The 14,713-nt window shown below is 41.1% G+C and overlaps 3 protein-coding genes across 3 annotated transcripts; 2 read left to right on the top strand and 1 right to left on the bottom strand.

The window, feature by feature from the left end:
* The first annotated feature begins 648 nt into the window (after positions 1–648).
* Positions 649–4,313, top strand: rft1 (RFT1 homolog). Its single transcript, XM_086292291.1, has 10 exons — positions 649–934; positions 1,026–1,111; positions 1,196–1,318; positions 1,395–1,686; positions 1,777–1,911; positions 2,788–3,048; positions 3,141–3,285; positions 3,377–3,482; positions 3,573–3,822; positions 3,943–4,313. Exons 1-10 carry the CDS (start codon positions 872–874, stop codon positions 4,105–4,107), a joined length of 1,626 nt encoding a protein of 541 aa, XP_086148417.1. The 5' UTR covers positions 649–871; the 3' UTR covers positions 4,108–4,313.
* Positions 4,314–5,165: 852 nt separating this feature from the next.
* Positions 5,166–6,362, top strand: mustn1a (musculoskeletal, embryonic nuclear protein 1a). Its single transcript, XM_086292293.1, has 3 exons — positions 5,166–5,321; positions 5,422–5,548; positions 5,866–6,362. Exons 1-3 carry the CDS (start codon positions 5,313–5,315, stop codon positions 5,961–5,963), a joined length of 234 nt encoding a protein of 77 aa, XP_086148419.1. The 5' UTR covers positions 5,166–5,312; the 3' UTR covers positions 5,964–6,362.
* Positions 6,363–6,456: 94 nt separating this feature from the next.
* ruvbl1 (RuvB-like AAA ATPase 1) lies at positions 6,457–14,420 on the bottom strand. Its single transcript, XM_086292292.1, has 11 exons — positions 14,124–14,420; positions 10,274–10,360; positions 10,036–10,168; positions 9,075–9,226; positions 8,822–8,911; positions 8,025–8,174; positions 7,844–7,907; positions 7,562–7,760; positions 7,362–7,464; positions 7,181–7,272; positions 6,457–6,805 (listed from the first exon to the last, which is right to left on the bottom strand). Exons 1-11 carry the CDS (start codon positions 14,262–14,264, stop codon positions 6,646–6,648), a joined length of 1,371 nt encoding a protein of 456 aa, XP_086148418.1. The 5' UTR covers positions 14,265–14,420; the 3' UTR covers positions 6,457–6,645.
* Positions 14,421–14,713: the final 293 nt, after the last annotated feature.

The raw sequence follows: 14,713 nt of genomic DNA on the forward strand, positions 1-14,713 counted from the left end.
AGAAATGCATATATGTGTTTATATAGCGAATATATTGAGACCCTATGGATGCTTGTTTCTGCCACTAAAACATCAACAACCAAGGTTTGAGTCAGAAAGTCGAATTTGGAGATCCATCCATCCATTCGCTTCCGCTTATCCTTTCCAGGGTCGCGGGGGGCGCTGGAGCCTATCCCAGCTGTCATGGGGCGAGAGGCGGGGTACACCCTGGACAGCTCGCCAGTCTGTCGCAGGGCCAACACACAAGGACAGACAACCATTCACACTCACGTTCACTCGCACATTCACACCTAGTGGCAATTTGGATTTTCCAATTAACCTATCCCCACAAGCTGCATGTCTTTGGACGGTGGGAGGAAGCCGGAGTACCCGGAGGGAACCCACGCAAACACGGGGAGAACATGCAAACTCCACACAGAAAGACCCCGGCCTGATGGTGGAATTGAACTCAGGACCTTCTTGCTGTGCGGCAACAGTGCTAACCACCGTGCCACCGAATTTGGAGATATTAACCAGTAATGCATTTTCCAGCATTAATTTTTGATTTCATCTATAGATTTTTCCTAAGCATTATGACGCTATCTAGTGGCACTAGGGTGAAAGCAACGTTGCGTGACGTCACTACGTAATGCGCTTGCGTAAAATGTCTACGGAAGTATTGGTGTACGATCCACAGCTTTAACTGCCGGGCACAACTGACAGCTCATAGTTGCTCTACTGGAATAATGTCTGGTGCCGCCGGTTTGTAATGCGGTCGAGATAAGAGTTCCCACACTATGGCAGCATTATGATTCTTCTTCGTAGAAAGCAGCGGACACCTGGTATACTCCACACCTGACTACAGTTTTCACAGAGCCAAAGGAAGATCAAAATGAGCTCTCAGGACATACTGCAGAGTGTGTCCACTCTAGCGTCCTATAATGTGTTGCTACAGGTAAACAAACACGGTAGTTGATGTGTGTTGAGCATTTACAGCATTTTTTTTATTTATTTATTCATTTATTTGTCCGGTTTTATGTCCTCAGGTAATGTTCCGTGTGCTCACCTTTCTTCTGAATGCCTTTACGCTGCGGTTTGTGTCCAAAGAGCTGATTGGGGTGGTCAATGTCAGGTAAAGTTTGCAGGAAAACAACACAATGGTTTTCGGGCTCCAGCCGCTGTAACATGTGTCCTTACGTGTGTCTTTATTATGCAGGCTTACACTGCTGTATTCCACATTAGTGTTTCTGTCCAGAGAGGCTTTCCGGAGGGCCTGTCTGAGCGGGCAATCGGGCAAAAACCACAGCTGGAGACCAGTTATCAATCTCCTATGGATGACGTGAGTTGATTAGATGATAAAATAGGCATTCTGATTTTCAGTTTTTGATGCTCACATGTTATTTCTAATTTTTCAGGGTACCCCTTGGTGTGTTATGGGCAGTACTTCTGTCATATGTGTGGCTTTGGCTCCTAGAGGTCCCAGATGCTCACACTGTCCCTTACTACAGTCCTGCTGTGGTGCTGTTTGCCTTATCTGGGGTGCAGGAGCTCCTGGCAGAACCCTTGTGGGTCTTGGCTCAAGCTCACATGTTTATCCGATTGAAAGTGGTGGCTGAAAGCTTGGCAATGATCGCAAAGTGCAGCATAACTGTGGTGCTGGTGGTGTTTTCCCGTGAATGGGGCCTTTACATCTTTTCTGCTGCTCATGTAAGAAATCAGCTGAAGTATCAGCTGCTTTATTTCTGCAGATATTTGTTTGAACTTTTCACGACTTTGTGCTGTGTTCACTTTTTCTAGTTGGTGTACACAGGGATCCTGGTGCTATGCTATGCTGTTTACTTCATTCATTTCCTGGGTTCCAAAGAGGCAGCGAGGAATAGTTTCCCACTGCGCCGTGTTAGAGATTTGCTGCCCCGCAGACAGTATGGAGAGGTACTTGACCTTGCACGTCATTATGCATTACTCATCACTGATCCCATCAAAGTCACACTGAGTCATTGCATCTGAAATCACTGTGTGCCTTCTGCTCGACCATCTCCAAATTTGCATGCTAAATTTATGGTACAAAGTTTGGATGTATGTGATGATTGCTGTGAAATATTCGCACTGAAGATCAAATCATTCTCTCTCTCTCTCTCTCTCTCTCTCTCTCTCTCTCTCTCTCTCTCTCTCTCTCTCTCTCTCTCTCTCTCTCTCTCTCTTTTCTGATTTATGAAATTCCTAGTTGCAAAAATTAAGAAAATGGCATTACCATTCAACTTTCATGCTGGTAGAGCAAATATGACAATTTGTACCACAAAAACAATAGCAGACAGTCTAACCTGAATAGAAGAAAACTCTATTTTGTGCAAAGTTTACATTTTTGAGACCCACTTTTAAGGCATGCACTCTGCCCTGAAGGAATCAAATCATTCAGATTAGGTTTAAAATAAATGCAACAATGTATCATTTTCATGTATATTATAATATCATAGACAGCAGCCTTCGTTGCAGCAGTCAGCATGATGATTATCTGATCCCTGCTTGCCTGTGGAAGTTCTGGCGTTAAGGTTAGGTTTGGGTTACACTGCCTCAGATGCCTCAGGGAAACAACACCCTGAAAGTGGGTGGATAGGCCATTAAAAAATCTAGAAAAGCATTTAGCATATAAAGCTAAAAATTTATATCCAAGCTTTGTGCTATAATGTTTTAGGTAAATTAGAGACAGTCAAGCAGAAAATGTTGTAAAAATCTGATTATTTGTGATTATTAATTATATTTTGGTTACTATTCACGGCGGATATTCTTAACCTTTTTCTGTGTTTAAAGCCGTTAGTCGACAGGAATCTAGCGCGGCTCACTTGGAGCTTCTTCAAGCAATCCTTCCTGAAGCAGATCCTGACCGAGGGTGAGCGATACGTCATGACCTTTTTGAACGTCCTCAGCTTTGGAGATCAGGGTGTTTATGATATCGTCAATAATCTGGGCTCCATGGTGGCGCGCTTCATCTTCTTGCCAATTGAAGAAAGCTTCTACATATTCTTTGCCAAAGTGCTGGAGAGAGGGCGCAATGTCAAAAGTCAGAAACAGGTCTGAACTGTGGACGTTATCTCAAACAAATGTTTGTGAGTGGCTATGCTGGAATTGTTGATTTGACCTCTTTTTGCTGGTTTTTGTTATAGGAAGAAGTTGCCATTGTCGCAGAGGTCCTGGAGTGCCTGCTGAAACTGGTGCTGGTGATTGGTCTGATTATCACAGTGTTTGGTTATGCATACTCTCACCTGGCTCTGGATATTTATGGTGGCTCTCTCCTTAGTAGTGGGTCAGGTATGTGAGCTACAATCCGGTGACAGGAGACACCAGTATATGACATTTTGCTTTGCTGGGAATTTGTAAAATGTGTTTCTTTATTTTTTAGGGCCCAGTTTGCTGCAATGCTACAGCTGCTATGTCCTCCTGCTTGCTGTGAATGGTGTAACGGAGTGTTTTGTTTTTGCTGTCATGAGCCAAGAAGAGGTTGACAAGTGAGAATGCAGAAACACATATACGTATATAGACACACAGTTATTTTATAGCGTGTAAACTGTCATTTAACACTGAGTTTATGTCCTCAGGTACAACTTCATCATGCTAGCCCTGTCTGTCTCCTTCCTCTTCCTTTCATACGTACTGACAAGTTGGGCTGGCAGTGTTGGCTTCATACTGGCAAACTGCCTCAATATGGGCCTCCGTATCTTACACAGCCTGCTTTACATACACCGGTACTTCCAGTTGAGTCGGTGGAAACCTCTGCGAGGCCTGTTGCCCTCCCCTCTCATACTGCTGGCGTTGGGCGTCAGTGGAGTTGTCACAGCAGTTTCTGAGGTTTGTTTTTTTCTCAAAACAGGAACTTTTGAGCTGCGCTTTTAGTAAACATACTTATTATTATTTTTATTCTGTAGAAGTCTGTGATCCTAACTGGAGCATCTGTTTTCTTGTCTCCAGGCTTTTTTCTGCTGCGACAGCGGCTTGCTTCTGAGGCTCGTCCATATCGGCGTGGGGGCAATATGTCTGCTTGGTGTGGTTGTAGCTGTTCTTCTCACAGAGACTAAGCTTGTTCAGTTTGTGAGCACTCAGCTGCTGCCTCGATTCAGAAAGAAGCGCACTTAAATTAGACGTAAAACTGTTACACCTGACTCAAAGAAGTCGTGCGTTTCCACTACAAACTGAGCCGGGGAACAACCTTTTCTTTCTAAGGACCTCACATGTGTCATGAGCGTGTGTGAATCTGTGAGTTTTATATAAAAAAATGAATGAATTTAGTTGTGGGTTTAAAAAAGTGGATGTATTTTAATAAAACTCTTTATTGTTTTACACCATGACCACTGTATTTATATCTGTGGTGTTTTTCCAGGAATTAAATGGAAAAAAGTTTGGTTTTAAATACTGCGTTTGTGTTGCTCACCTACCTCTGTAGCTGTTTTGGTGAAACAGTTGTGCACAAACTAAGGCAGGCGCTCTCAGTGTTGACTGATTGGAGTAGAGTTGTATTTAAGAAGCAGTACAACATGTTTACTAAAATGAAATGAAATGCTTGACTTCTGCTACCTTACCTTGACCAAATATTTTGTTTATATTGTGAGAAGTAGTTACGTTCTTGAGCCTTGATTTGCACTAGTATTTTTTTTCCTTTTTTTAGAAAGAAAAGTTTGAGTTCAGTGCTTAAGTCAACTCAGCTACTTTGTAATTGTTTCCCTGTCTGATAAGACAGCCATTTAATTGCTTTTCTTGCCCCTAAACTAATTTCCACTGAATTTGGGGTCTCCGTGGGGTTGAATAATGATGTAATTATGGAAAATGAACCTATCCCATCAGCCCAGCAATTTTTTCACAAAGATGGATGGATGGGTGTGTGGGTGGGGTGACATTCTTTTACAGCAGGAAAAATTAAGTCTCCTCTTAAGAAAATCAAGTACTTATCTCTTGATTCACATCTTATAAACTTTGAGTTTAATTTGCATGGTTTGTTTATTGTCAACGCTGTTAGAAAGCAGCTGCCCAACCACGCTTGCAAGATTCCTACACCGCCGATTTATTCGACAAAAAGTAATGCCACAAGTTGTAGAAGTGTTTCATTTTCTAAGGAAGGAGCAGACCCTGAGAAAAATAGGAGGGAGAGATCAAGAGGAGGAGTCAGTTCCCTCATTACGTCATTTTTTATGTGTTAGGAACAGAGTTATTGCCCACTGGAGACTGACTCACTGTTAGGTTGTGTATATATATGAGAGTGTGTGTTGGGTTCGGCCTGTTGGAGAAAGAGAGCCCGCTGAAAGAAAGAGAATTTATTCCAGGCCATCTTCAGCTACTCAACAATCATGTCTCAAGTAAGAGCAGTGTTTGAGCTTTCAAAGCAGGGCATAATTGTTGCAGACACGGGGACTGTCAGTAACCTCTGTGTTTTACTTTCCCTTTACTGCCTTTCAGCCTAATCAGGAAGATGAGCAAATGCAGCGTCCTGAAGTGAGAGAAGAAGACCTGACTGAAGCAAAGAACAAGCTGGGTGCTGCCGGGCCTCCCAAGAGCAAGACAATGGAAGTAATGGAGGAGTGCGGTAAGGACACTAAACCAGCAGATGAGAGCGAATGAAACTATTCTGCTTTCTGTATTTGGTTAAGCTAAGACCACACTGCAGCCGTGAGTAAATGCGAGGGGCGTTTCTCATGATGCTCAAGTTTCCATTCCATATACAGAGAAGAAGAAAAAAAAGAAAAGAAAGGGGTTGTAATGATGGGAGATTCCTGTCACAGTGTTCCCTCTGACACGGAGCGGGACACAATGTACTTACAGAGCAAATATTTGTCTTACATAATCCTCTTTACTGCTGCATTTACAGTGAGATATCCTACTGCTGTTTCCTGTTCTTCACAGAGAAAATGGGTAAAGTTGCGCCCTCTGTGTTCAGCAGAGCGAGGTCAGGAGCAGAGACTGCTTTCAACACTCGCTCAGGCCAGCCAATCAGGAAATAGGAGAAAACCTGACCGTGGCTGAATCACACCTGCTCCATGTTCATGTGTTTGGATCAGCTGTTTTCTTGTCTTACTTCAACCCAAGGAAAATCTTGTTTAAAGCCCATTTTTTCTGTATTTCGTTATGACAAAATTTTACACTAGATTTATATTGATAGTTCCTTGAATTTTAAGAAAGGTGCCTAACTGATGAACTCAGTTTCAGTGTTTAAAACATATTTGTTGATCTGTCTGATACGACTTTTTGTTACACCGGAAGTTTCAGAGTGGGAGTATAAAGTAGTGTATGCAGTACACTTCAGAAAAACCTTAATGATAATAATGATAATAATGAACAGAAAGACAGATTTATTCAGCAACGATTACGAAATTACTTTGCAATAAAATCTCTTGAAATGATGCAAATTGTCTCTTCTTGCCTGTCTGTTATTACAGTGAGATGCTAGTAAACTTTACTACTAAAATCCAAAAATAAGAGGCAAAACTAAGAAAATTTAATTTTTCCTTTTTTATTTCAAAACTTTCCATTGACAAATGGAACAAATAAAAATTCATCTGAACAAAACTACTACAGAAAGCAGAGGCAGGGACACCGGAGTGAGTTACAGTGAAGGGCAAAGATGATAAAATGCAATGAACGTTAGAGTGAAACTAGGATGGACAAATACAATGATCACAAGTTTTATTTCATAAACTTGTGATCCTGATCTTGGAGGATTTTTGCTGAAGACTTGGCGTCATAGAACAGCTCATTGATCTCTTCTACCTGCTCCCTCTCCACTGTTTCTTTTCCCTGAACGCGGCCCAACAGACTTGCCGGCGTCAGCAGCTGTACAGCGTATCTGAGACAAAACAGGAAATAGGAAAGACTCAGTACACCCACACACACATATTTATAGTAAACCTGTTTATAGCAGAAGATAGTTTAATGGGTGCAAATCCTACAAGAGCTTTACTACAGTATACAGTCTTTTATCTGTAACTTTATACATGTTGGTCTCAGTGACGTAGCTGACCTATTCTAATCCCTTTGAACAACGTTTTTTTTTTTTTTTTTTTTTTTTAAACATCTGGCAACAGTTATGGCTAAACAAATTTATTACGGTACGTCAAAAATAGAAAGAGTACACATGAACTTTTAGATTTTGTTGAGCAAACCGTAACTGAGTTGAGGCATTTCATTATAACACACCCACACCCAGAGTGTTTGGCCGTACCTGAGGGTGGTCTTGGTGCCAATCTCTGCCAGGTGTGTAAGAGCCTCCTCGCTGATGCTGATTCCTTCGGTCTGAGCCCGAATCTTGATGATCTGCAGACCACAGCCTCGTTAGTGACGCATGCACAGACAGTTTGATGTCGCACATCACATAATCCACAGAAATTGGTTTTCAGACTTACCTGCTTCATCTCCTGTGGTGTGTACAACATGGTGCGAATGATCATGACTCTGTCCAGCAAGTCCAGAGGAATGCCGTGTGGAGAACTGATGTCCTCTGTCCCCCTGGTCAACAAAAACTACTTAAATCCTGAAACTGTTTTGTTTTACCTTAAAAATAAACAAAAACAAAATGTGCTTCTCTCCATAAAGCACTTCTCACCTGATTAAACAGTTTCCCCTGTTAGAAGCGAATACGACAATGGGGGCGATGCTGCTTTCCAGTGCTCGATGGAGGTACGTGAAGCATTCAATGTCCAGCATGTGCACCTCATCCACGAACAGCACGCCGGGTACGAGCTCAGCTATACCTTGGTCTATGTAGCGGTTCACCACCTTGTTGATCTCAGCACGCAACTTATCTGCAGCGAGAAATTGGCAGTGGGTCAAGAACTGAAGACAACTTGAGAGATTTAGTCTGAGTTAGGTGTTACACCGTCTCTACCAGTGATTTCTGTCTTTTTGGGCTTCATCAATTGTCCCATCATGGAGAGAATGTCCTGGCCTCCCTGAGATGAAACAATGAACCGTTTATAAAGAGTGCCAATATAAAAACAATCAAATTTAAGATGTATACAGATGTGTTTATTCCAAACCGATGCTACTTTATTATTGCAGTTATGTACCTGGGGGCGAGCATTTGCAACATCCAGGTCATGCAGTGTGACATCTTGGACAATCTCCTTCTTTTTGTGGACATCACCTTTGGGCAGCGGAACATACTCCTCTGCCTCCAGGTCAAACTCTGTTGCAAAGGTGTCACAGCGGCCTTGTCTCTGCAAAGGCACAGTAATAGAAAAGATTAATGTCTCACATTGCTGCAGTCAACAATGAAGGGAAAGGTACCACACTGCAGGAGGGAGAGCAGATGTATGACTGAACTCAGTGCCAGCCCACTGCAGAAACAAGGGCATGTGGCTGAAGGATGAAAGAGGTTCAGAAGGAAAGTCATGAGGTGGCTGTCAACAGTAACAAATGTGTCGCCCAGCCCTCCTCCTTTACCCTCTGACTAGAGCCGACCTGTGCTTCTGGCCCACCTGCACTGATTAAAAGAACCGCTCCTGCAGCCTTTCAGCACAGGCCGCAAGCCCCACTGTTGGTAAAGAGGCACTGTGGGAGATGGAGAGATAAATGGAACATGAAGAGCCGCAGGAATGAGAGGCTCATTCCAGAGTACAACACAAATGCAGCAGGGTGGAGAGAGATGAAAGCATGCCACCATGAAGGGTTGAAGAGGACAAGCAAGATGGAAAAACCCTCAACTTTGACCCGACTAAGACGTTTTTTGGAAAAAACATTTTTCATCTGTAAACTATACACAATCTGGTAAATGAACAATCAGCCATGATCAGTTTCTCGCTTTTGCCAAAAACCAAAATGTGCTGCAAATGTAACATAACAGCATAAAAGTAAAATAGTTTACCTTCACGGCTCCGCTGTTAGCTTCAATGTAGATGACGTCTCCCACCTCCACACGCTCTTTCTGAAGACTCTCGTAAATACTGGGATCCAGCTAAGGAAACACAACAACTTTAAATGTTTTAAAGCAAAACGCTGGCCTAGCTTTGGCTGTCAGCATTATAGGGGTTTTTTTTGGCCTTTTTCAGCTTTATTGACAGACACAGTGAAGAAAGGACAGGAAAGCTGAGGGGAAAGATTAAAACTCTCAGTCTGACCTTGAGCTGCTTTGTGCCTTTGGCAGTCTTCAGACCGATGATGACGTGGCTGATGGTTTTGCCGTAGCCGCCCATGGGATTCTCGGTCTCGCATGGGGTCAGCTCTGTCACCTCCCCTTCATACACCTCCTTTGTTTCTTTGATGCGCAATCCTGAATATGGCGCAGCATTACAGTTACACATTTACACACATACAAACTTATGCACAACCTAATCTGGTCTTTATATTCCTACATGAGCTAAGCCGCAGCATCCATTGGGTCACCGAGCAACGTATTTTATTACAGAAAAGAAACATGTGTCCTGTGAAATGACTGGACATTGTTCAGTGTAACACGATCATGCTCTTGTTCCTGTTACATGCAGCACACAGGTGTCTAATCCTCGGTGCTGTGGGGCACAGAGCAGCTCTAAAGGCGGGGACTGTCCATCAGGGTGCTGTTATTGACAAGGTGATGACAACGTTCAAATGAAACCTGGTCTCTCTGAAGAATCTGCTCAAGGGGTGGAGTGAATGTGCTAATGACCACGTCTCCCTCCACCTTGGCTCCATTTGCTGCCCACTCAACAGGTAGCATCAGCAGTCTCAGATCCCCTTTCTGCTATTCCTTCTCACCACCTTTATAAATCTGCTTTACAGTGTTACCTTTCAGCTCATGACAACTGTGTGTGCAAGAGTTTCTTTCTCACTGCTAGTATGACCTGATCTTTTCCCACCAGTACAATAGAAGACACGCATAAAAATATTATTTTTAAAAAGACAAAATGTTTTAGGTGTATATCAATATTAAATCTAATTAAATCATTAGGCCAGTTTCTTATTTTCTTACCAATTAAGCCTTTGGTAATAGTAAGCTCATTTTCACTTCTACAAACTAAATGCCCAACAGGTCACAACCCATCGAGTAAACCTGGAGAACAGAAAACTAAAATCTGGGTTAAAAATCTATCCAACACTCACCAATCGCCCTCCTGAAATTCTCCATCAATACTTCTGTCTTCTTGATTTCAGATGAGTAGACCTCACTGCCGACCATGGGGCAGAATGGTACCTTGTTTCCCAGCTCCTGTGCCATAGCCAGGGCGAGGGCAGTCTGAAGGTGCGCAGGCAGGAAGAAATAAAGAGGCATGGTTAACAAACGCTGCAGAGATATCTGCTATATTAAATTAAACCTTACTGCTGAACACAGCACACTTACCTTTCCTGTTCCAGGTGGCCCTGCCAGTAAAATGGCCCTCCCTGCCATCTTTTTTGAGCGGATCAGCTCAACGATGATACCACAAGCCTGGAGAATAAGACAAATTAGACTATTATGCACACGCGCAAGGTTTAAATGCAATACAACTAACTAGCAAAACCCCCACTCCTGAACCCAGGCGTTATACAACCCTGTTGGAGAACTGTAAAGCACACGAGGCAACGCATCTGTTGTGGCTAAAGTCACACTCTGATACAAACGTCAGTTCCTTTAATGTGGCTGACAAAAACAATTCAATTCAAAGCCCACCGAGTGGAACAAGAATTTAGCAATTCACATCCGATTTAGTAGAGTGTTTAAAAGTTTAACAGCATACAACTGTCAAAAAGTACAATAATGTCATAAAATAAGATATACATGAATCTAAAATAAGGCATTAGCTCTTTTACTCTGTGTTCTTGGGGACAGGGGGGCTTTCTCTCATTAGTAGAAGGCAAAAAGAGTTCCGATGGTGTTATATCTCATGGATGAGGTAGATCTGCTGTGTGTTCATGTGTGTTTTTGTGCATCTGCGTGTTTAAGTGTGCTAGTGTATCAGTGAGTGAGTCTGTCTGTAATCCCTTTAAGGGTGTGTGGCATTGCTGCAATGAAGAAAAGCGAGCAGATCGACATTCTGAATGTCACCCTGAGCGCTGATGTAAACAAGATGTTATGATCATATAGATGCTATTAATAATGAAGTGTCCACCCTAACAGCACCAAGTCAGTGGTTTAGAGTTTTACTGGCACGTGGACATTTTTTTTAGGCCTGAAGAAAAAACTTTTATATGGTTTTTATTAGAAAACATGATTTTATTAATAAACCATTTTATGTTATTAAAAATCAGAAAAATACTGTTACGAAAGCCTTGAAATAAATGGCCTAATATACACCATGCTCACCTTTAGATTCACCCCTGCTTGCTGCAGGTTTGTGATTGTGATTGAAAGTGCTGCTGTTGTGTTATGAGCTTTTTGTTTAAAAACTGGGGGCTGTGTGGATTTAATGGCTTAGTTTTTTTCTATTGCATCTCTATTTTTAGTCGCAAATATGAGTGAGATGCTGGGTGATGACTGAGAACAACAGAGCTGTGGGTTAAACAAAGCATAGAAGCAAAAACAATTTGCCCCAAGGATTTTTTGCTCTTTATAACCGAGTTATGCAAGTTATTCTGAATTGTAGCAGCACTACAAGCTGTGTCAATCTAGTTATAATCTGTGCAATCCTCTGTAGCCACTCACATTAACTGTCAGAGAAATAATAATGCATTGTATATTTGTATCAGAATAGCAAATAACAGCTTGCACAATTACTTAAGAAATGCTAATTGTTCTCGTTCCCGTCCTGTGATCCCGCTTTTATCATCTACAAAATATTGCTCGCCTCAGTAAAATTCCATCCAAATCGGAAATGGAAACAACTGGACTACTGCAATTCACTGTACATTGGCTTCAATAGGTCATTTGTTGGATCGCTTACAAATAGTCCAACCAGCAGCTGCGAGGCTACCTCCAAGTGTTCTGATATGACACCCTATTTGACGTCTTCACCCTGGATCCCCATAAGTTCAGACTAAGATCTTTGCAATCATTTTCAGAGCCCTGCATGATCAAATGCCTGCGTTCATTAGTAAATGATTGCATCCATATACAGCATGCAGGTGATTGAGATCTTCTGGCCAAAACCTCATTGTTCTACTCTGAAGACCGAAAATGAAAGGAAATCATGCATTAGGGATCGAGAATGTACTACTATTACATTTAAAATCCGTGGATTCCAATGAAACTTTAAAGGAGCTTATTTGCATAGACTTGCTTTTTCCTAGTGGAAATTATTGTTGTGTTTTTATATCAGCATTGTTCTTTGTTGATTGTTGTGGTAAAGCATTTCATCTAGAAATGTGCTATATAAATATGTTTTACCTTCATTCGTTACAAAAACATCAGCACTGGGTGCAGCGCATGTAGCAGAGTACACATCGGAGGTGGGCAGGGTCAATGTAGGAATTTTAAGAATATTAAGAAAATAATTTCTAATATCTGATTTTTTTTTATCTGTCAGAAATATAAAACATAAACAGATTTCCCTAACATTTGTTACTATAGTAATTCATTAATGCTCTGGTTGTTGCTTCTGTGGCGTTCCAAATTACAGGGAAGTTGCAGAGTGCCCTCTGATGGACAAACTATGCAGTGTCAATACGTCGTTCTCTAGTCTCCTCTTTATATTTTCCCTATTTTCACTGTTAAGGCAGTATAAATGCCAATACTAACAGACCACTAAACAGCTATTAACTGTTGATAAACCTACCCTGCTGATAAATGAATCAGGCTCTAGTCTACGGGTGTCAAACATATGGCCTGGGGGCCAAAATAAACCAAGCAAAGACTCCAATCCAGCCCATTGGATGACTTTGGAAAATGTGCAAAGTGGAATAAATTATTATTTTTTTAACTGTATTTTCATAGGTTTTACAGCTTTTTCCTGCTGCTAATGACATCCCTATTCATATTACACCAAAGCAACAGATAAGCAATTAAATGACAGAAAATTTCCAGGTTTTTTTTTCTCCACTATTTTCTAAAAAGGCTCCTTTTTTCACAGCGATTCCCAATTAAATATAATTTTTGTGACTTAAAAAAAAATGCTGTTTCATAGTTGCAGGTCAGTCTGAACAGGGAACTACCAGAACCTTTTCAGCAATTTTAGACATTTATTTCTTTCAGTTTAAGACTAAAGAATCATGTTGACAGAGTTCTTTTACTATTTACTACAGTAAAATGTCTATATCATGTAGAAAAACTGAGACATGCTGTTTAAATTGCACGTCTTTATCTTATGTTAAGATATCTCAGAGATTAAATGTGCAGTTATACACTGACGGAAAAGAGTTTCACTGGTCCAGCCCACTTAAGATCAAAGATGGATGTATGTGGCCCACAACATGAAATGAGTTTGACATCCCTGCTCTAGTCTTTACCATAACTTTGCTATTTAGTTTGTGAAAAGCTTTGCTGGGTTAACAATGAACCTGCAATGTTTAATTTTCAATAAAACTCACACTAACTGGCAAATATATCAGTTTGTACATTCAAATAAATGTTACTTACCAATGTCAGTGGCAACTGATCATTGAATTGGTGTGTTACATGAGTTTTGTGGGTGTACATTTTTTAAATATAGTGTGACACCCTGAAAGACTTTACACCACTTTTTTTATTAGTAATGATGTTTTTTTTTTTAATTACCAGCACAAAATGGGAATAAATAGCAAATAAAAAGATAAATACAAAAAATTGACAATGGCCAGCAAGAAAAATTTGTATGCCATTAAAATTTGTATCAGCTCCCATAATTCACTGCTGTTCGGGATCATTTAATTTTCCACTTAAGAAAAGGGATATATTAAACCACATTTGAATGTTAAAATGGCTTTAAATAAATGTAGTTCATCTGGTTGTCCTTATTGTACCTGTACCCAACAGCAGATCCGTTTTTTCTCAACTAGATCCATCAACAACTGATACCTCCCTGCTTTCCGTTAGAAAACAGTTATTATAAATTCACAATTCATACTTTTAATCCAGATTAAGTTAAACTATAGGGATGTATATACCGTCTTCTTATAAGTTAGCGTCTCTCTGTCACAAATCGGACCCGCAAACGACAGCGACCCCACTCAATGCTAATAGGATTAGCTTGTACTGTAGTGCCTGTAAAGCGCTCAATTGTCCTCGTAAATATTCCCTTCTTACATAATATTCCCCCAAAAGAAAAAAGAAAGCAAATGACGTGAAACACGAATATTACCTCTCTTGCAGCCTCCTGGCCCACGAGTCCACATGCTGTCTGTTTAGCATTACCGGCCTCGTCTAGCCCCAGTCCTTTGACGTGACTGTGTGAAGCGATCCTCTGCGTTTTTGTTGTGCTTTTTACCTCCTCGATCTTCATAGTTGCGTTATTTGTGAAAATGTATAGTGTAAAGTCTGCCAGATGCGTTAAATACACATATAATTTCTAATACGAAATACCGCCTCAATCGGCGCCTAAACTCAAAACACAGGAAAATCTGTTTCCATGTGGGTTACTAGGGAAAATAAGCGGAAGTGATACCTTTAAGTACCGCCCATCTAAAAACTGTGGTAAACTATTGGGCTACGCCAAATATCCCTGAGCATTCATTGGATTAGAGCCTGTCAATCACATTTACACTCCAGAGCCCGCCCTTTTGTCGTTTCCCATTTCCGTTTGTGTTTCTGTTGGTTTGTCGTAGTAGAAACTGTCAAAAACTTGCAAATATATGAATTAAAATACAATATAAATGCAGGAATAAAAAAGGTGGACGGGTTTTAATAATTTCAAAATTAAGATGTGATTAAAGTGCTATTATGAGTGATCAC

The sequence above is a fragment of the Aulonocara sp. 'chitande type north' Nkhata Bay genome, linkage group LG5 (genome assembly GCF_057382095.1).
Source record: "Aulonocara sp. 'chitande type north' Nkhata Bay isolate Kocher_YH1m ecotype deep benthic linkage group LG5, A_spYH_male_GT1.1, whole genome shotgun sequence".
NCBI classification, from domain to species: domain Eukaryota; kingdom Metazoa; phylum Chordata; class Actinopteri; order Cichliformes; family Cichlidae; genus Aulonocara; species Aulonocara sp. 'chitande type north' Nkhata Bay.